Below are 21,007 nucleotides of genomic sequence, written 5' to 3'. Positions count from 1 at the left end.
AAGGCGCATGCACATGCATTTGAAAATCAACATTTTTTTTTTCCCCGACCTAAACATAGCACCAGGATCATCTCATTTTACTGTGGCTAAAATTAAGCTCATTGTGCAAGCCTGCACATAATTTTAGCCGTTTGCACCTCCTTTTTGTGCGAACATAGCGCATGTAGAGTTGCAAATGCAAGCCAAGTGCATGATCTTCCTCCCCCAGCCTCCTCTAAATGCAATTAAAAGTAGGTACATTGTGGAACACCGGGCATGCCTTCAGAGGTATTGATGAGGGCAACTTTCAGATGATCGATTTATAAATTTAAATGGATTTGAAAATGTTCCTCCGTAAGAACAGTCATTACATAGACTCAAGGAAGCTTTCAATTATTCTTAGAATTGTTAACCACTCTAGGGATAGGACAAGTGTAAATGTCAAATGGGAATAAGTAATTAGCATCATTTATTTTTAATAACACAGTACAAATCCAGTAAGAAAGCATGTTGTACCAAAAGCCATAAATGCATTCAACTCATTACATAGAGGAAAATAAAGTAAATGGTGTGAAAGAGGTTGGAGAAAGGATGAAGAGCAGAACAAGCAGACCAATCGAGAGTTTCTTGTGAATGGAAAACTTTGCAGTAATGTGTATGAGTTTAGATAATACGGTACTAGATTTAACAGCACTCTGACTCTGGATCTCCAGATGATTCGGTCTACATGGCTAATGAAGCTGAGCGGAAAGAGTATGTTCTGAACGAATCTGGACTCATCTACAAGGGCAATGTAGGCTATATCACAAGCATGGGATGGAACTATGGCCAGGTAAGAAGAACAAAGAACATTGACGTTCACAAGATCTTGGTATTATGCAACAAATAGATGAACAGATATAAAGGGAAGTCTGTGGCAAGCAAGTTCCAGTTCCCACTGTATTTAGACAAAGCTCCTTGTCATGCCTTTCCAGAAATCTACACAGACAAGTTCCTTTATACTTGACTATAATGTCGCAGATTCTCTCTCCTATAAAAATCAGAAAACAGTGATACTGTATGTATTAGTCATACTGAATATCAATCATCCCCTTTAGCTGAAGTATTTATGGCAAATAGAAAGATTTCTCAGGGTTTTCTAGTGCACCCTGTAAACTCAAAGGAGGTAATTTTTATAAGGTTTTATGCTTGTAAATAAAGTTTACGCACATAAATGGGCTTCTGAAAATTGCTACGATATATGCTACCTTTGACACATAACTCCTTTGCAAATTATGGAAATTGTGCTGCCAGTAGCGAATGCAACATCAATAAATTACATGCATGGGTATGATGATGACAAATGGATCAAATGCAGTGCTTTCTATAAAATTAAAATGTAGAATGCAAATAGTCTTCTTCATTAGAGATGTGAATCGTGTGATCGATCGTCTTAACGATCGATTTCGGCTGGGAGGGAGGGAATCAGATCGTCGCAGTTTGGGTTTTTTAAATATCGTGAATATCTTGTAAATCGAAAACCGGCACACTAAAACATCCCTATAACCCACCCCGACCCTTTAAAATAAATCCCCCACCCTCCCGAACCCCCCCAAAATGCCTTAAATTACCTGGGGTCCAGTGGGGGGGAGGGGAAGGGCGGGAAAACCAGCACACTAAAACAACCCTAAAACCCACCCCAACCCTTTAAAATAAATCCCCCACCCTCCCGAACCCCCCCAAAATGCCTTAAATTACCTGGGGTCCAGAGGAAGGGTCCCGGTGTGATCTTTTACTCTCGGACCTCCGGTGCGTTGTAGAAATGGCGCCGGCGCTACCTTTGACCTGTCATATGACAGGGCAAAGGTAGCGCCGGCGCCATTTTGTTTTTTTGTCCCCCGACGGCAGGAGCGTAGGAGATCGCTCCCGGACCCCCGCTGGACCCCCAGGGACTTTTGGCCAGCTTGGGGGGGCCTCCTGACCCCCACAAGACTTGCCAAAAGTCCAGTGGGGGTACAGGAACGACTTCCTGCACGCGAATCGTTTTTCCGTACACTAAAAGAACCCTAAAACCCACCCCAACCCTTTAAAATAAATCCCCCACCCTCCCGAACCCCCCCAAAATGCCTTAAATTACCTGGGGTCCAGAGGAAGGGTCCCGGTGTGATCTTTTACTCTTGGACCTCCGGTGCGTTGTAGAAATGGCGCCGGCGCTACCTTTGCCTTGTCATATGACAGGTCAAAGGTAGCGCCGGCGCTATTTTGTTTTTTGTCCCCCGACGTCAGGAGCGTAGGAGATCGCTCCCGGACCCCCGCTGGACCCCCAGGGACTTTTGGCCAGCTTGGGGGGGCCTCCTGACCCCCACAAGACTTGCCAAAAGTCCTGCACGCGAATCGTTTTTCCGTATGGAAAAACGATTTGTGTGCAGGAAGTCATTCCCGGACCCCCGCTGGACTTTTGGCAAGTTTTGTGGGGGTCAGGAGGCCCCCCCAAGCTGGCCAAAAGTCCCTGGAGGTCCAGCGGGGGTCCGGAAGCGATCTCCTACGCTCCTGACGTCGGGGGACAAAAAACAAAATAGCGCCGGCGCTACCTTTGACCTGTCATATGACAAGGCAAAGGTAGCACCGGCGCCATTTCTATAACGCACCGGAGGTCCGAGAGTAAAAGATCACACCAGGACCCTTCCTCTGGACCCCAGGTAATTTAAGGCATTTTGGGGGGGTTCGGGAGGGTGGGGGATTTATTTTAAAGGGTCGGGGTGGGTTTTAGGGTTGTTTTAGTGTGCCGGTTTTCCCGCCCTCCCCCTTCCCCTCCCCCTTCCCCCGATTTACGATTTTTTGACGATAAATCGGGGGAATTGTTATTGTATCGCGGCTCTAAGGATTTTTGACGATTTAAAATATATCGGACGATATTTTAAATCGTCAAAAAACGATTCACATCCCTACAAATTGACACTTTTCAGGTCAGTTAGGAATGAATATGTATTGGCTGGCTGCCCTCTTATTTATTCATGTTACCAAGGTTCCCACTGAGGAAGGGGATGGGAAATGGAAATGGTTGGTAGCTTGACAAAAAAAGTAATGTGATCAGTCAATGTGACTAGAACTTGTACCCTATCCCTGATACCGGGAGTGTTGTGATCTTCCTGCATGCAGTGCCCTATCCCTGATACCGGGAGTGTTGTGATCTTCCTGCATGCAGTGCTGTATCCATGATACCGGGAGTGTTGTGATCTTCCTGCACGCAGTGCCGTATCCCTGATACCGGGAGTGTTGTGATCTTCCTGCACGCAGTGCCCTATCCCTGATACCAGGGGTGTTGTGATCTTCCTGCACTCAGTGCCCTATCCCTGATACCGGGAGTGTTGTGATCTTCCTGCACACAGTGCCCTAACCCTGATACCAGGAGTGTTATGATCTTCCTGCATGCAGTGCCATATCCCTGATACCGGGATGTCTGCAGGAAGATCACAACACCCACGGTATCAGGGATACGGCACTGCATGCAGGAAGATCACAACACTCCCGGTATCAGTGATAGGGCACTGCGTGCAGGAAGATCACAACACTCCCGGTATCAGGGATACGGCACTGCATGCAGGAAGATCACAACACTCCCGGTATCAGTGATAGGGCACTGAGTGCAGGAAGATCACAACACCCCCGGTATCAGGGATAGGGCACTGCGTGCAGGAATATCACAACATTCCTGGTATCAGGGATACAGCACTGCATGCAGGAAGATCACAACACTCTCGGTATTAGGGATACGGCACTGAGTGCAGGAAGATCACAACCCTCCCGGTATCAGGGTTAGGGCACTGCATGCAGGAAGATCACAACACTCCCGGTATCAGGGATAGGGCACTGAGTGCAGGAAGATCACAACCCCCCCGGTATCAGGGATAGGGCACTGCGTGCAGGAATATCACAACACTCCCGGTATCAGGGATACAGCACTGCATGCAGGAAGATCACAACACTCTCGGTATTAGGGATACGGCACTGAGTGCAGGAAGATCACAACCCTCCCAGTATCAGGGTTAGGGCACTGTGTGCAGGAAGATCACAACACTCCCAGTATCAGGGATATGGCACTGAGTGCAGGAAGATCACAACACTCCCGTTATCAGGGATAGGGCACAAGTTCTAGTCACATTGACTGATCACATTACTTTTTTTGTCAAGCTACCAACCGTTTCCATTTCCCATCCCCCATATATTGTCAGTGGGAACCTTGGCAACATGAATAAATAAGAGGCAGCCAATAGGAATACATATTCATTCCTAAACTGACCTTAACTGACCTGAAAAGTGTCAAATTGTATCATTTTCTGTTAGTGCGCACTAACAATGGTTAGTGCGCGCTAACTTCCTGTTAGCGCGCACTAACTCCCGTTAGTGCGCACTAATCGGAAAAACCGATTTTTTTACTAAAAAATCTTGCCAAACACGATTTTCTTCTCCTGCCAGACGATTTCGATCGTTAAGACGATCGGGCACATGATTCACATCCCTAGATGTTATCATTTCTCCTCTACTGCCAATTCTAGACTCTGTGCTTTCCATCTGACTACACGGTGTGCTTGGAATAGTCTTCCTGAACTGCTGTATCACGCTCCCTCGCTTGCCGTTTTTAAATCCCATCTAAAGATCCACCTTTTTCAAACCGTTTTTAAATCTTAAGCCAGATTGTCTGATTTTAGTCTTAACTAACTTTCTTTTCTTTTAACCATTGTCTTGCTTTATGAAATACCCCAAGTATCTTGTCCTGCATGTTTGTCTTATTAGATTATAAGCTCTAGTGAGCAGGGACTGCCTTTTGTATGTTTGTTCAGCACTATGTCGTGTAGCGCTATGGAAATGTTAAGTAGAGCAATGCCTGATGCTTCTTCTCCCCCAGTAAGGCTATGAACACTGACTCTGTGACCAGCCTGGGGAGCAGAAATTGGAACCAGAAATCAAAGCTGGGAGGGAGAAATGGTGAAATTAAGATGGGGTTAGCAAAATGTTTCAAACTCATTATCCACATGGACCCTGCTGGCAATGTCTTTGATTACTCTGGTCAATATTTGTCACCTCAAAACATGCCTGTGGAATGCCTTAATTTTATTTTGCTATTTTGGATTCCATTTTACAGTTTCAAGAAAACATTCTAAATGTGTGCCTTGCCATGTTGGACAGAAGCTTGTACTACCAGCAAGAAAAAGACACAGACTGCTCACAGAGAAACAACCCCACATATGTAGGAAGGGTGATCAGCGCTATGGTAAGTGATGGGCTTTTAGAATGTTACAGGTTCAGACCATGCACACTGGTATCCTGCCCAGGGGCTCTGACCTGGGGGGGCTAATCTCATATAAACACACACAATTACTGGGATTATACCTGGAGGGCTTGTGTCAATTGAACTCCTTTTTGTATATGATTTTAGAAACAGTGGGGTAAATATTCACCCTCCGAGAGGCTAATTAAGTTAACCAGATGCACATATCCAGCTAACTCAACTGGGATATTCAGCGGCATAGCCTTGCCACTGAATATACCCAGATAAGTTAGAGGTAGCTGGATATGTGTATCCAGCTAATTTTAGACCTGCCCAATGGAGCGTCTTGAGTTAGCTGGTTAAATTAACCGGTTAAATTAACCAGCTAGCTCTGCTCCTCCCCAGAACACCTACCTCCCACCTCAGGAATGCCCCCCCGACTTACCCGGCTAAATTCTAGTGGGATAATTCAATATCCGGCTAGAATTTAGCTGGATAAGCCTTTTAAATATGAGGCTAAGCCATTGAGACAGATGGCTTTTTGAATATCTACCCCAGTATCTGTTTTAAGAACCAATCCTTCTCCTATATAAATGATCTGGAAAGGAATACGACAAGTGAGGTTATCAAATTTGCGGATGATACAAAATTATTCAGAGTAGTTAAATCACAAGCAGACTGTGATACATTACAGGAGGACCTTGCAAGACTTGAAGACTGGGCATCCAAATGGCAGATGAAATTTAATGTGGACAAGTGCAAGGTGTTGCATATAGGGATAAATAACCCTTGCTGTAGTTACACGATGTTAGGTTCCATATTAGGAGCTACCACCCAGGAAAAAGATCTAGGCATCATAGTGGATAATACTTTAAAATCGTCGGCTCAGTGTGCTGCAGCAGTCAAAAAAGCAAATAGAATGTTAGGAATTATTAGGAAGGGAATGGTTAATAAAACGGAAAATGTCATAATGCCTCTATATCGCTCCATGGTGAGATCACACCTTGAATACTGTGTACAATTCTGGTCGCCGCATCTCAAAAAAGATATAGTTGCGATGGAGAAGGTACAGAGAAGGGCAACCAAAATGATAAAGGGGATGGAACAGCTTCCCTATGAGGAAAGGCTGAAGAGGTTAGGGCTGTTCAGCTTGGAGAAGAGAAGGCTGAGGGGGGATATGATAGAGGTCTTTAAGATCATGAGAGGTCTTGAACGAGTAGATGTGACTCGGTTATTTTCACTTTCGAATAATGGAAGGACTAGGGGGCATTCCATGAAGTTAGCAAGTAGCACATTTAAGACTAATCGGAGAAAATTATTTTTCACTCAATGCACAATAAAGCTCTGGAATTTGTTGCCAGAGGATTTGGTTAGTGCAGTTAGTGTAGCTGGGTTCAAAAAAGGTTTGGATAAGTTCTTGGAGGAGAAGTCCATTAATGGCTATTAATCAATTTTACTTAAGGAATAGCCACTGCTATTAATTGCATCAGTAGCATGGGATCTTCTTAGTGTTTGGGTAATTGCCAGGTTCTTGTGGCCTGGTTTTGGCCTCTGTTGGAAACAGGATGCTGGGCTTGATGGACCCTTGGTCTGACCCAGCATGGCAATTTCTTATGATCTTATGTTTTCTGTTATTGTTTTTTAACATGGTATTTGTATTTGAATCCATCGGTGCTATGGCAGTGAGGGCTTGGGATTCTGAGGTCTGTACAGTAATGTAGTTCCTTATGTGGAGCTGCAATGGCGTGCTCCTGTAATTTCAGAATTTCTCTCCAGAGATGAAACCCCTTTCTTTTGTTTTTAGGTCAACAGCCAAGACGACAACGGGGTGCTCGTAGGAAACTGGAGTGACACGTACACAGGTGGAGTTCACCCCGGCAGCTGGAACGGAAGCGTAGCAATCCTTCAGAAGTGGAGCAACTCAGGGTTCACACCCGTCAAATACGCCCAATGCTGGGTGTATGCTGGGGTAACCTGTACAGGTCTGTGGCTGCTTTCAACCTGAGGGGCCTGTTCTGGGGGTGGGTTCTCTTCAATATCTTCGAGAGCAATTGTTGCAGAGGGTTAAGAAGGAAAAGGTTGTCTTTTTGCAAAAGATACAAAAATTGGTAACTTAGTGGACCCCCTACTGGAGGAGAAGATGGAATGAGAAGGGATCTAAAGGAGGTGACCTGTACAAGTCAGTAGTGATGCCTCACCTGGAATACTACACCCCCTCCTCGTGCACTCCACTCATCAGATAAGTCACTCCTATCCGTGCCTTTCTCCACTCCTGCCAGTTCCAGACTCCGTGCTTTTCACCTGGCTGCGCCGTGTGCTGGGAATAGTCTTCCTGAACTGGTGCATCATTCTCCCTCTCTCGCCGTGTTTAAATCCCATCTAAAGACCCACCTTTTTGAAGCCACTTTTAAATCTTATGCCTGATTCTCTGCGTTTAGTCTTGACTAACTTTCTTTTCTTTTAACCAAACCTCTTGTCCTTTATGTTTGTCTTATGATTGTAAGCTCTAGTGAGCAGGGACTGTCTTTTTGTGTGTTTGTACAGCGCTGTGTATGTTGTGTAGGCTATCGAAATGTTAAGTACTCATAGTAGAAGTAGAATTTTAGAGGCTGTATCCTAGCACAAACAGCTCACAATGTAAAACAGTAACTTTTAAAAGGGATCTCTGCAGATAAAATAGTGCTTTACCTCCAGAAATGACCTTTTAGAAAATTAGGTCACCAATACATATGTAAAGTTGCATGCATATGGTATACAATGTGTGCATGTAAGTGGACCCAGGTAGATTTATGCTCCTGCCATACAGTTTACAAAATACTGCATATTTCTGCCCCAAAAATATGCACATATGTTTCATTACGGGCATATCTTTGTAATGCAGGAACACATATACTCTATCTACCCATTTTTAAAAACTGCACGCATATATTTTCTGTGCAAAATAATTGCAATGACCCAGAATAAATGCAGAGGCAGGTGCATTTTAATGTGTGCTCATACACTGTTCTGAAAACACCTAGCTGCACATATACGTGGAATCACCGGCTCACTGATACCTCTACCAGTTCACCCAGACCCTCACCAGTTCATTTAGACCCACTAGCACATCACCCTGAAGCCCCACCAATTCATCCAGACCTCCCGCCCAAAAACTACAGACAAAAGACAAGTCCGGTTTCAACTGTGCAAGTCCATTAGCAGGTGTAAAAGTGTTCGGACAAATTTTATAATGTATGCGCATATACCTCTTACAAAATAGCAACTTGCATGTGTATTTCTGAGCCCTGCCCTAAACTGCCCTCCCCTTTTTCCCCCAATAAAGTGTGCCTGCGTACTCATGAGGTTTACAAACTAGCACATACATTCCTACAAGCTGCTTGTTTATTATTTATTTAAAAAGATTTCTATACCACTTAATCAATGGAGGTAGGACAAAGAGGTTTACAAAAAACATACATAATTTATCACAAACCAATATAAATAGTATAAATAATAAAAGAAAACTCAGTAAAATCACATAAAAGTCATTAAGCAAAATACAATAAAAAGCATAAAACATAAAAAGAAAATTAGAATAGTCTGGAAGTCACAATGGCGGGGGGGGGGGGGGGAAGGAGGGACAAGGAAGCTGAGAGGAATTTAGTCTGCAGGAGGCTGCTTATAAGCAATGGTACAAAGGTGAGTCTTTAGGCATTTCTTAAATTCTTTGGTGTTTGATTGGAGCCTGAGATCAGCCGGGAGGGAATTCCATAAGGTGGGGCCAGTTACGGAGAAGGCGCAGCATCTGGTGAGATCGAGTCTAGCAATTCGGACAGAAGGAACTTCAAGCAAGCATTTGTTCACAGAGGGGCAGATTTTAAAAGGGTTACACGCGTAAATCCTCAGGATTTATGCGCGTAACCGCTCCTTCGCGTGCCGAGCCTATTTTGCATAGGCCCGGCGACGCGCACAAAGCCCCAAGACGCGCATATGTCCCGGGGCTTTATGAAAGGGGCGGGGTGGAACAGCGGCTTCCGGCACAGCGGCTGTGCCGGGGCATCGCAAGCCAGCACTTGGCCAGTGTGCACAACCTACATCTGCCCAGAGTCAGGCACAACTTCTGAAATAAAGGTTAGGGGGGTTAGGTAGGGCAGAGGAAAGTTCCCTCTGAGCCTCGGAGGGAACAGGGAAAGCAATCAGGGCTCCCCTAGGGCTTGGCGCACGCCGACCCGGGATTTTATAACATGTGCGTGGCTGCGCGCACATGTTATAAAATCAGGTGTACATTTGTGCACGCCGGGTAGCACGCACAAATGTACCCCGCGCGTGTAGGTTTAAAAATCCAGCCCAGAGCGAAGCTGTCTTGATGGATGATATAGTCGGAGAGAGACGCATTGCCAGATGGCTGATGGTTTATAAAGAAGGTTATGAATGATAGAGAGGGTTTTATAATGTATATATTGTGAAATGGGAAACCAATGTAGGGAAAGAAGAACAGGAGTAATATGATCTCTGATTTTTGTGCCGGCGAGAACTTGAGCAGCAGTATTCTGTATCAATTGAAGTGGACATAAAGCAGAATCTGCTAAACCTAGGTATAAGGCATTGCAATAGTCGAGTCCAGTAAGAATCAAGGCCTGTAAGTCAAGGCGAAAGTCATTGGGGAATAACAGTGGTTTTAAACATTTTAGTAGGTGAAGTTTATAAAAGGAGGTTTGTTTGTTTTTACAACAAAAGAGATGTTATGAACCATAGATAGTTCAGAGTCTAGGGTGATGCCTAGGTTACGCACCTTGGTGGATATGGCAATGGAGTGGTTATCAAAGCTGAGATAAGAAGAAGGACAGCAAGATGACTGGGGGAGAGTAGATAAATGCAGGATTTCAGTTTTGGAAGCATTGAGTTTAAGGCAGTTTTGACTAAGTCAAGAATTGATGGATTTTAGACAAAGAGTGACAAAAGACAGAGCGCTGGACCAGGAGAGGTTGTATGGACTAAAGAAGTGAATGTCGTCAGCATAAATTTTGAAGTTTACGCCTAGAGCATCCAAAAGTCGGCAGAGAGGTAGAAGACAAACGTGGCATTCCAGGGGCGGAGTCTTGATGGGGGTTGGGACTTGCATGCATACGTTTTGATTTTAAAATGCGGGTGAGTAAATTCTGTCAGCAAAACAACACACCCCAAATAGCAGGTGCAACCAAGTGCAGTTTTGTCAGGATAATTTTGATAGCACACTGTGAAAATTTGTGTAACAACTTATGCGCATATTTACCAGCTAACTTAGGCCTGATGTTGCAAACTACCCACTAAAGGGTCAACTTTAAAAGTGGTGCGCAAGCTATAAATGCTCACATTCGCGCATATGTAGCCTGCATGTGAGCAACGTGGATTTAAAAAGCCATGATTTATGTGTGTATATGTGCGTGGAATGGGTGCTCTGGGGTGGAGGCGCGTAACTCCGTATTATGAAACTGGCGGCCGCAGCACGTGGCGACTTATTAGCCATGCAACTTTACTGCTCCTCCTGATGAGGAACAAGTCTGCAGATCTCGCATTTTAGGGCTTACAGCACAGGGTAAGGGGTCCGAGTCAACTGGGGGGGGGGGGGGGTGCACGGGATGAAGAACCAGAGGGATCTGAATGACCTTGAGAGGGGCTGGATGAATTGGTGGACTAATTGGTAAAATTAGCAAGGCCCCTTGTGCACCCATGTTTTAAAATCCTGCTTACATATGTGCATTAAAGCCGGCAAAATCCTATGGAAGATGAAGTAGGTTTGCTTGAGTAACCTATTTATTTATTTTTATATACTGACATTTGATCTGAGATATCACATTGGTTTACATTCAGGTATTGTAGGTATTTCACTATCTCCAGAGGGCTTTCAATCTAAGGCCTGGATTTATCAAAATGCGGTAAGTACCGCATGCGATAGCAAAAGGGGTGTGTTTTATGCTAATATAGCATTTATCGCAATTTGCACTAATTACCTGTGCAAAGAGCTAAGTTAGTGCAAATTGCGATATCATTTTCAGATTCTGAGAGAGAGAGAGCCTGGCCATAATGTCATTCCCATAGGTAGGTACCTATGGGAATGACCTACGAACAGAACAGTGGTCTCTTGTGAAGATTTGAGGGCCCTCGGAGTGAGGAAACTCACTCCAAGATGAGATTTGGGCAAGGTTCTTTCCACCTAGCTTGATGGACTCTCTACCTGGGTAACAGCAAGCTAGGTGGAGAGAACCTTGCCCAAATCTCATCTTGAAGTGAGTTTCCTCACTCCGAAGGCCTGCAAATCTTCACAAGAGATCACTGTTCTGTTCGTAGGTGTCACATAGAATGTCAAAGTGGCCCCTACACTCTTACCTAATCCCCACCTTGAGTTACTAGGTGGGTCTACCATAGGGATACAAATACCTACCTATGGGCCATGACATTATGGCCAGGTGCCCTCTCTCTCTCTAATTCACCCAAAATAGGCCTTATGGAAAACATCACAAATGCAATGACACCTTACCACACGGTCACAGCAGCTCTTCACAGACAGGCTAACCCAGCCCACTCTCTGCCCCTAACTCCTCCTATTTTCTGAATTTGCATCGCACCATACAATATGGTGCAATCACATGCGTAAACATGTTTTTGCATGCGTTAAGGGCCTATCGCATGCATTAACGGGGCTTTTTGCATGTGATAAGCTCTTAACGCATGCAAAAATGCCTTACTGCATTTTGATAAATGACCCCCTAAGTTTGTACCTGAGGCCACAGAGGGTAAAGTGACTTGCCCAAGGTCACAAGGAGTGACAGTGGGACTTGAACCCTGGTCTCCTGGTTTGTAGCCCACTGCTCTAACCACTAGGCTATTCCTCCTCCCCCCACACTTCAAAATTCCAGCGTATCTGTGCTCATGCATTCAAATTAACCTGCAAGAGGGTACCAGAGGCAACAGGAGATAAAGAGACTTGCCCAAGGAGCACCATTGAAGGAGGTGGGATTTGAACCCTAACTCCCTCACTTTATGACCCATTGCTCTAACCATTAACTAATAACTACTCCTTGCATGAGTCAAACATCTTTATTTTATCACCAATAAGAAAGACTTTGGGCCTGAGTAAGTGAATTTTTTTCCCCATTGTATATCTATGGTGGGGGGGGGGGGGGGAGCCTTAATAAATCAGGCCCTTAATTTGAAAATAACTGAAAAAAATGAATAGACATCATTTTTTAATTTGCAATATGACTTCTCTAGACATGCTGGAAGGCTTACTTTAAAAAGAAATATTATCTCATTTTAATCCAACTTTTGGTCATATTCTTAGGTTTCTTTTCTTTTCTTTTCATTTGACCAAATAAATATTTGCACATATTTTTAGGAATAAATGGTATAAAATGTTTCTTATGTCAGCGACCCCTGTTATGAAGATCTCCTTCACAGACTCAACTCTTCAGCAGTTCCTGCTTTGTCTGCAGTGGTTTCTGCTTCCACTGGACTCAGATTCATACTGGTGGGAGGGAATGAGGAAAAAGAGCTTTTATGAATGTTGGGCCCTGTTTCCACTGCAGAAATTTTATAAAATCTTAATTTAAAAAAGTGGGTTCTTAAATGAGTTTGTTTTGCTGCCAACTGAATTAAGTTTTACCAGTGCTGCAGCTTTAAAAAATGTTGAACACAGTTCAGAATCCTGTACATATATAAACTTTTAATTTGAAACCTGGAGGAGTAAAGGATAGACAGATATGATTATATTTCTTTTCTTTTTTTTTAACCTCCTACACCTCGTTTCTTAGTTTTAAGATGTTTGGGGATTCCAGCCCGCACTATAACAAACTTCAACTCTGCCCATGATGTTGACAAAAACCTGAGGATTGACGAATATTATGACAACACCGGAAATGCTCTGGACATAGGTGGAGACAGCATATGGTAAGAATCAGTTCATCTTTAGCAAAGAAGCATTTAACATTAGGATCTGGGATAATCCAAAATCTGTAAATTACAAATCGCACTCTCCAAGCCTCCTGACCAGGGATTTTTTATTCTTTCACTTTTTGTGATCCCCTCATATGATTTTTACAAATCCCAATTTGGTATTCTCAGACTGTGGTTTGTGATCTATGAAACACTTCTGAGGGAGTTTTTGACTTATTGACTTATTTATAAATGTAGATAGTGCAAGATGTAGGGGGGGGTGTCACAGTTTTCTTGAGTGTCATGTTGGTTATTCAGGAAATGCAAATAGTCAAGGTCACCTGTGAAGAAGGGACATTGTAGTCTTGAAAGCTCAGGCACACCTGTAGAGTAGATAGTCCAGTAGATTAAAAGATTTAACTGATAATCTGATGATACAAATTCATTAGTTTTAAGGGAGCAGTTGCTTACACTTTCCTGAGGTAATCAATCAATTTTATTGTAGCAGCATAAGTTTACAAGATGTAATATGGTGGATATACTTTATTTTCTTTTGTTTAAAAGTTGTTACAGAGCAAAGCACTAATATGAAAAATTACCAGAATTCATGCATTATCTCCAAGTCAGCTTGCACTTGTCAATTATTCAGTGCCAAACTAATTAACCCAGCTGAAAGTAATTAAGCCACCCTTCGCCATTGATGGGTCATACTCCTGCAGAAATCCAAGACCTATCTCAACATACCATGGTGAAAATCCAGCAAATCCCCAACTGGTTTATGACAGGAAAGGTAGAATCCAGAGGCTTTGCAGACATCTCAGTGATGTATATGTCGGCAAGAACAGGATAAAGAAGAGAAGGCTTCTTTCAAGTGATATGTTGGCAAGACAGCTTCTCCAAATTTAATGCAGCAGACTGTGCTGAGCATGGAACTCAGTCTTACTTGTAGGTTCACAGGTGTAGTGATCTGAAACAGTCAAAGTTCTCGGAAGAAATCTGCAGTCTACTCTGTGGAATAAAATACACTTTGTTATAATTCAGAGTCCTTTTCTCTGTTCAGGAACTCATTGCATATTCAGTTCTATAGGCTCCAATGTTGATTCTATAGACACAAGATTGGTGGAATACAAATGATGTTGTTTGAGTCCAAATGCATATGAATATTCTCACTCCGGGTAATAAAGTTCATCAGCAGACATGTGCTATACAATTCCTATTCATAGCTAGTTTTATGGCTAGATACAAAGTTTTAAACAGGGACATGTTCACAGTTCTCATGTCCTCGGTGGTCCAGCATATTGCGAGGTACAGACAGATGCCTGATAATGGAAGGACAACTGCAGCTTCTTCTCTGCTGCGTGAATCACAGTCCCATATGAAATTGCCCAGATCATCACGTGGCTGAAGACTCCGTCTTTGTATTGCTTGGCCTGTACTTTTTGGTTCAGTCTGTGTGCATGGCTGTGTGCCTTACTTCAAATATGCACTTGTTTAGGGTCACTGGCATTTATCTTACAAACCATCATCTTTAGACTGTTCTGATGTTGGTCTAGAAAATGCTATCATAATCTGTAGCAAATGCACTATTTCCCAGGACCAATGAAGGTACTAGAACTTTGAACTGAAATTTATGATCCATAATTGTGATCTGCAACCTCCCAACCAAGGATTTGCCATGTGACCCTCCTCCACAGAGATATGTGCCCTCTGGTCTTTACAGTGAGATTCCAGCATAGAACTAGGAGTTAGGAGCAGAACTCCTTGTTAACAAGAAATCTTGTCTTGTACACTTTATTGCTTATTCCCAGGGATAAATGGTGAGGAAAGCAAGTGATTATGACTGGGAGTGAGCAACAGGCAACTGAATCTACTCTCTTGAGATCTGCCAGGTACTTCCTAACGACCCAGATTGGCCACCATCAGAGACAGAATGCTGGGGTCGATGGACCTGGCTTCTGTATGGCACATCTTAGTGTATCTTAGGATCTTTTCTTTCCACCCTCCATTTTATTGGGCACTCATGGGAAGCTCCACAGTGAGTTCCTTTTAACCCCATTAATTCTCTTTAATTATTATAATAAATTATACTTCAGACCATTATTCCTTCCTAATCCCCAACTCCCATGACCTATTCAAATTCTATTTCTGCTGTGAGGAGAGGCCATGCTCATGGGTCACTAATAATAAAGTAGCCTGAGTTTCCCATATCTTCTGTCAGAGTTTTGGACCATAGGCGTTAGAATGGAGTGGGCCACCTGGGCCCTGGACCTACCAAATTTTGGACATCCCAGAAGGGCTGCTGCCATGTCTCCTTGCATGTCTCGTGCTGATCTTGCAGGATGTGCAGATCAGTGTGAAAATGCAGACACCCATGCCAGATCAGCACGAGACTTGCAAGGAGGCGCATGGTGCCACCTCCAGGAGAGAGCAAGTAAAGAGAAAGAAAATGGGAAGGCAGGCAGATAAGATTTTGGTTTGATGGGGAAAGAGGGAATGAGTCTGAGGTTAGAAGATTGCTTGGGGGGACCCTGAGGCCAGAAGCTTGTTTGGGGAGAGGGGGACCAAGAGGCTGGAAGTTCATTTTGAAAGGGGGGAATCCTGAAGCTGGAAGCTTTCTTAATGGGGAATCTGAGGCTGGAGGCTGTGGGGGAGGGGGTACCATTTGTAATCTTTGGTCAACTATTTCATATTTGGTGAAGGTTTTCTGTGTTCTGCAAATGTTACTGAGGCAAGCTGAGATATTTTGCTAGAATATAGGGACCTGTGGTAGTCTTGTTCATTGTGTTTTCACAACAGGAGGTGTATTGGTGCTGTAGAGCTGTCCTTTCATAGGGAGGGTTGATACTGTGCGAGTCCTGTGAGTTAGTATTGCTATGGTATGGCAGGTTTGCTACATGTGTCCTGAGTGGTTTTCTTCATTTTGCAGACTTTTGTATTATTTCACAAAGTGCCTGGTGGTGGAGGGAGTTTGTGTTACTGTCGCTTAGACATCACCAGAGTTTGAATATTTATATTTTGTATGGTGAAATGTACAGGGAAATATCCTGCTCTGTCTCTTTGTTGGAGCTGTTGGGGGGGTGGGGTTTCTATGGGTAGAGACTATGTATTTATAGAATTGGGTTTGTCTTGTGCATACAGGGACAAGAATGAACCTCTCTTAAGCCCCTTGATCCTCTAAAATTTACTCCTAGTGCGCTTTTTAATATTTGCATTATGCCAAACGGCTGCTTTCTGAGGTTTTGTTATATTGTTACATATACAGGCAACATATTGAGGTGAGCTCGGAAGTTTTCAATCCAGTGAGTGGCGTCCAAACAATTTAGACAGTTTCTATATCTTTAGCCACATAGCTTGGTTCTCTGATTACTTCTCTTGGTACTTGATGAGTTTCTCCCTCTCCGTATATAGTACAGAATAGTCACTTAGTACTGACACTTCTATTACTAATGCTGTTTTTGTCATTTTCTCCTTTACCATGGTGTCTGGTTTTCTAGCATAAAACATTATGCTGGTAGGTCTGGGAATTCTTTATGATTTATGCAAAGAATATATGCACGATAGAACGTCATTAACTGTAAACATAGTAGGAGCAGGGACAGAGTTTGGGGCAGAGCTGAGGGTGAAGTAGGGATGGAACTTGGCTGATGCCCCACCCTATCCCACCCTCCCGCTGCCCCCGTTCTAGACTCATACTTCTCCTGTTCTCTGATGCTGTAAGTATTGCGACTGTGCCTTTCAGCCAGCTGGTGTGCTCTTCCTCACCTCATACAGGAATTTCCATGTATGGAATGAATGCTGGTTCAACCGCGATGATCTGGGATCCACTTATGGTGGCTGGCAGGCTTTGGACGCAACACCCCAGGAGCAAAGCGGAGGTAACAAAGATTGTTTCGAGCAACACAAAATGCCAAAACAGTGCATAATATGGAATTCATTCCCTTTGATGGGGCCCCTAAACTTCAGTTTTATGAGCCAGACCAAGAAAAGGAAGGCTCGAAAGACATCTTTTATTTTCTCAACTTAAAATCCATGAAAAGGGCTGTATAGGCTGTTTTGTATATTTGTCTTTGGTTATTTTTAAAAGAACCTACCTAGGAATAAACATCAGTTAATTGATTAGTGGCATGGGTATGCTGCTTTATCTGTGCAATTTACTTGCTCTTTTATATGAATGCCAGGATTGTATTGCTGTGGCCCCATGTCTGTCAAGGCCATCAAAGAAGGGGATGTAGACTTGGATTTTGATGGTCCATTCCTGTTTGCGGAGGTAAATGCAGACTGCGTCATCTGGATGTGCTACAGTAAGGAAAAAAAGGAGAGACTTCTATGTAATACAAAGACAGTTGGTCAAGCCATGAGCACCAAGGCTGTGGGTTCTAACACCCGTGAAGACATCACTCTCAATTATAAATATATAGAAGGTAAGACAAAGTCTATGCTCTGGTTGTTGAATGGTGGATAACTCTATATGTCCTTGTCATGGTTCACTGGATTCTTTGGTTATGAGTCCCACTGCTTGTTCTCATTTATTTATATATTTGTCAGATTTAATTATACATCCTAATGGTTCAGTCCATGGAGAGTTACAAAAAGCCTATAAATACTTAGAGGTCCATATTCAAAAGCCATTTAGACAGATAACTCAAAAGTTTTCCATCTAAATGACAATTAGAACATAAGAACATAAGACTTTCCATACTGGGTCAGACCAAAGGTCCATCAAACCCAGTATCCTTTTTCCAACAGTGGCCGATCCAGGTCACAAGTACTTGGCAGGATCCCAAGGGATAAATTAATTCCAAGCTGCTTATCCCAAGAATAAACAGCGGATATCTGCAATTTCATCTTAATCATGGTTAATAGACTTTTCCTCCAGGAACTTGTCCAAACCTTTTTAAAGTGCAACTACACTACTAGCTTTCACCACATCCTCTGGCAATGAATTCCAGAGCTTAATTATGCATTGAGTAAAAAACTATTTTCTCTTATTAGTTTTAAATATATTACCAATAACTTCATTGTGTGTCCCCTAGTCTTGGTACTTGAAAGAGTAAACAACTGATTAATGTTTACTTATTCCATTGCACTCATTATTTTATAAACCTCTATCATATTTCCTCTTAGCTGTCTCTTCTCCAAGCTGAAAATTCCTAACCTCTTTAGCCTTTCTTCATAAGGGAATTGTTCCATAGTCTTTATCATTTTGGTCACCCTTCTCTGTACCTTTTCTATTTCTGCTATATCTTTCTTGAGTTGGGGTAACTAGAACTGCACACAATACTCAAGATGGAGTGATATAGAGGCATTATGATAGTTTCTGTTTTATTCTCCATTCCTTTCCTAATAATCCTTATCATTCTAATTGCTTTCTTGGCTGCTGCTGCACACTGAGTAGAAGATTTCAATATATTATTATCGATGACACCAAGATCCTTTTCCTGAGTGGTGATTCCTATTGTGGAACCTTGCATTTTGTAGCTATAATTTGGGTTACTCTTCCCTAAGTGCATCACTTTGGGGCCGATGCAATACAGTGCACTCAACCGAGCGCACTGTATAACCCGCAGTTGGACGCGGGATAAATAGGCGCCTATCCACCCCCTATTGCAATAGGGGATTAGTGCCTATTTAACACGCATCCGACGCGGAGTGAGTGAGATAGCGCTCATCACATGCAAATGAGCCTATTACTCATTCACTCCGCATGCAAAAAGATAAATGTGCGTCTCAGATGCACATTTATCGCTAAGCTATCAACGCCTGTCTGGAGCAGGCATTAATAGCTGAGCGCAGGTAAAAGAAGTACAGAAAAACAGAAAAAAATGCTTTTCTGTACTTCTTTTTTAAAGTAAAAAAAATAAAATAAATTAACTCGGCAGACCGCCAAGTTCTGAAGACCGACTCCGGTAAACTCGGCCTCGGTTTTCATAACATGTCTGTCTGCCAGTAGGCCATTTTCATTACTGGCAGACAGGCAGGTTATGAAAACCGAGGCCGAGTTTACCGGCGTCGGTCTTCATAACCGGCAGCTGCCGCGGGGTCGCGTTAGCAAGGAGGCGTTAAGGTCACGCAAGCGACCCTAGCACCTCCTTCCTAGCGCGACCCCCTAATTTACATATTGCATGGCACCCCTTTTGTGAGCGCCATTTGTGCATTAAGAAAGTGGGCGCTGAAAAGTCAGCACCCGCTTTCCATGAACATTATTGCATCGGCCCCTTTGCACTTGTCTACATTAAATTTCATTTGCCATTTACATGCCCAATATCCCAGTTTTGCAAGGTCCTCTTGCAATTTCTCACAATCCTCTTGTGATTTAACAACTTTGAATAATTTTGTGTTATCTACAAATGTGATCACCGTGCTTGTTGTTCCCATTTCCAGGTCATTTATAAATATATTAAAAAGCATTGGCCCCAGATCCCTGGGACACACCACTATTCATCTTTCTCCATTGGGAAAATATACAATTTAGCTCTGCTCTCTGTTTTCTATCTTTTAACCAGTTTGCAATCCACAATAGAACACTGCCCCCTATCCCATGACTTTTTAATTTCCTAAAAATTCTCTCATGAGGGACTTTGTCAAATGCTTTCTGGAAATCCAGATATACTTTATCAACTGTAACAATATTTATCCACATGTTTATTTGAGCCCTCAAAAAAATGTAGCAATTTGGTGAGGCAAGACGTCCCTTGGCTAAATCCATGTTGACTTTGTCCCATTAAACTATGCTTATCTATATGTTCAGCAATTGTGTTCTTTATGATAGTTTCTACCATTTTGCCTGGCACAGACATCAGACTCACTGGTCTATAGTTCCTGGATCACCCCTTGATCCTTTTTTTGAAAACTGGCATTACTTTGGCAACCCTCCAGTCTTCAGGTATCATAGATGATGTTAATGATAGCTTACAAATTTCCAATAGCAGGTCTGCAATTTCATTTTTCAGTTCTTTCAGCACTCTGGGATGTATACCATCTGGTCCAGGTGATTTGCTACTCTTTAGTTTGCCTGTTTGCCCTAGTGCATTTTCCAGGTTCACTGAGATGTGTTTCATTTCCTCTGAATCATCACCTTTGAATATCATTTCTGGTAAGGGAACCTCTGTTACATCTTCCTCAGTGAATACTGAAGCAAAGAATACATTTAGTCTTCCTGCTATGGCTTTGTCATCCCTAATTGTGACATATTCAGACACTTATCTATCTAAATTATAGCTAGATAAATCCAGCTACAATTTAGCCAGATAAAAAGGGGCATTTGGGGAGCATTTCAGGAAGGGGCTGAGATATCTAGCTAACCTAGTTTCTGAGCAGGTGTAAAGTTAGCTGGTTTTGTGTGACCAGTTAAGTGGCAATGCTAAAGGGGAAAAAAAAAAGTGTTCTGAAAGGCCCCAACCAACCCCCCCCCCTTTTTTGGGACTGAGCCTGCCACCTGCTCCCAAAAATGCCCGGTATTTGCTGGTTTACTAAAAAACAGAGGCCAGGGCCAGTGACCATTTCTCCCCCTCCCTTCAGCCCTCGTTCTCTGGTACACTCGGGGGCCCCCCCACCCCACCCTCGCTGTACCTTATATTTCTGTTTTTCTCCAGCCCTGGTCACGGTAGCCTCTAACGCAAGCCGGGCCTGACGCTTCTGGCGTAGCTAAGCAGTTACACCGGAGGCACAGGCTTCCGCCGAGGGCATGGTGGAGGCCCGCACTTCCAGTGTGACTGCTTAGCTACGCCAGAAGCGTCGGGCCCGGCTCATGGTAAGAGGCTACCGTGACCAGGGCTGGAGAAAGCTACGGCAAGGGAGGGAGGGTTAGAGATGGGGTGGGGGGTAGGGGGTAGGGATGGGGGGAAGGAGCGGGGCCTCAGAGGTAGAGTGTTTTGTAAAATTAATTGGACC

General features: G+C 43.4%; 1 protein-coding gene across 1 annotated transcript in view; it reads left to right on the top strand.

Moving 5' to 3' along the window:
* LOC115098269 (protein-glutamine gamma-glutamyltransferase E-like) overlaps window positions 1-21,007 on the top strand; it is a 54,613-nt gene that overhangs the window by 20,928 nt on the left and 12,678 nt on the right. The window contains exons 4-9 of the mRNA XM_029614761.1: window positions 693-811; window positions 5,102-5,230; window positions 7,032-7,209; window positions 12,997-13,132; window positions 16,889-16,992; window positions 17,296-17,538. Coding sequence (XP_029470621.1) covers window positions 693-811; window positions 5,102-5,230; window positions 7,032-7,209; window positions 12,997-13,132; window positions 16,889-16,992; window positions 17,296-17,538 — 909 coding nt within the window. The remainder of the gene's footprint in view (window positions 1-692; window positions 812-5,101; window positions 5,231-7,031; window positions 7,210-12,996; window positions 13,133-16,888; window positions 16,993-17,295; window positions 17,539-21,007) is intronic.

Source organism: Rhinatrema bivittatum, chromosome 8 (genome assembly GCF_901001135.1).
Source record: "Rhinatrema bivittatum chromosome 8, aRhiBiv1.1, whole genome shotgun sequence".
NCBI lineage: Eukaryota > Metazoa > Chordata > Amphibia > Gymnophiona > Rhinatrematidae > Rhinatrema > Rhinatrema bivittatum.
This window is presented reverse-complemented; position numbering and strand designations above follow the sequence as displayed.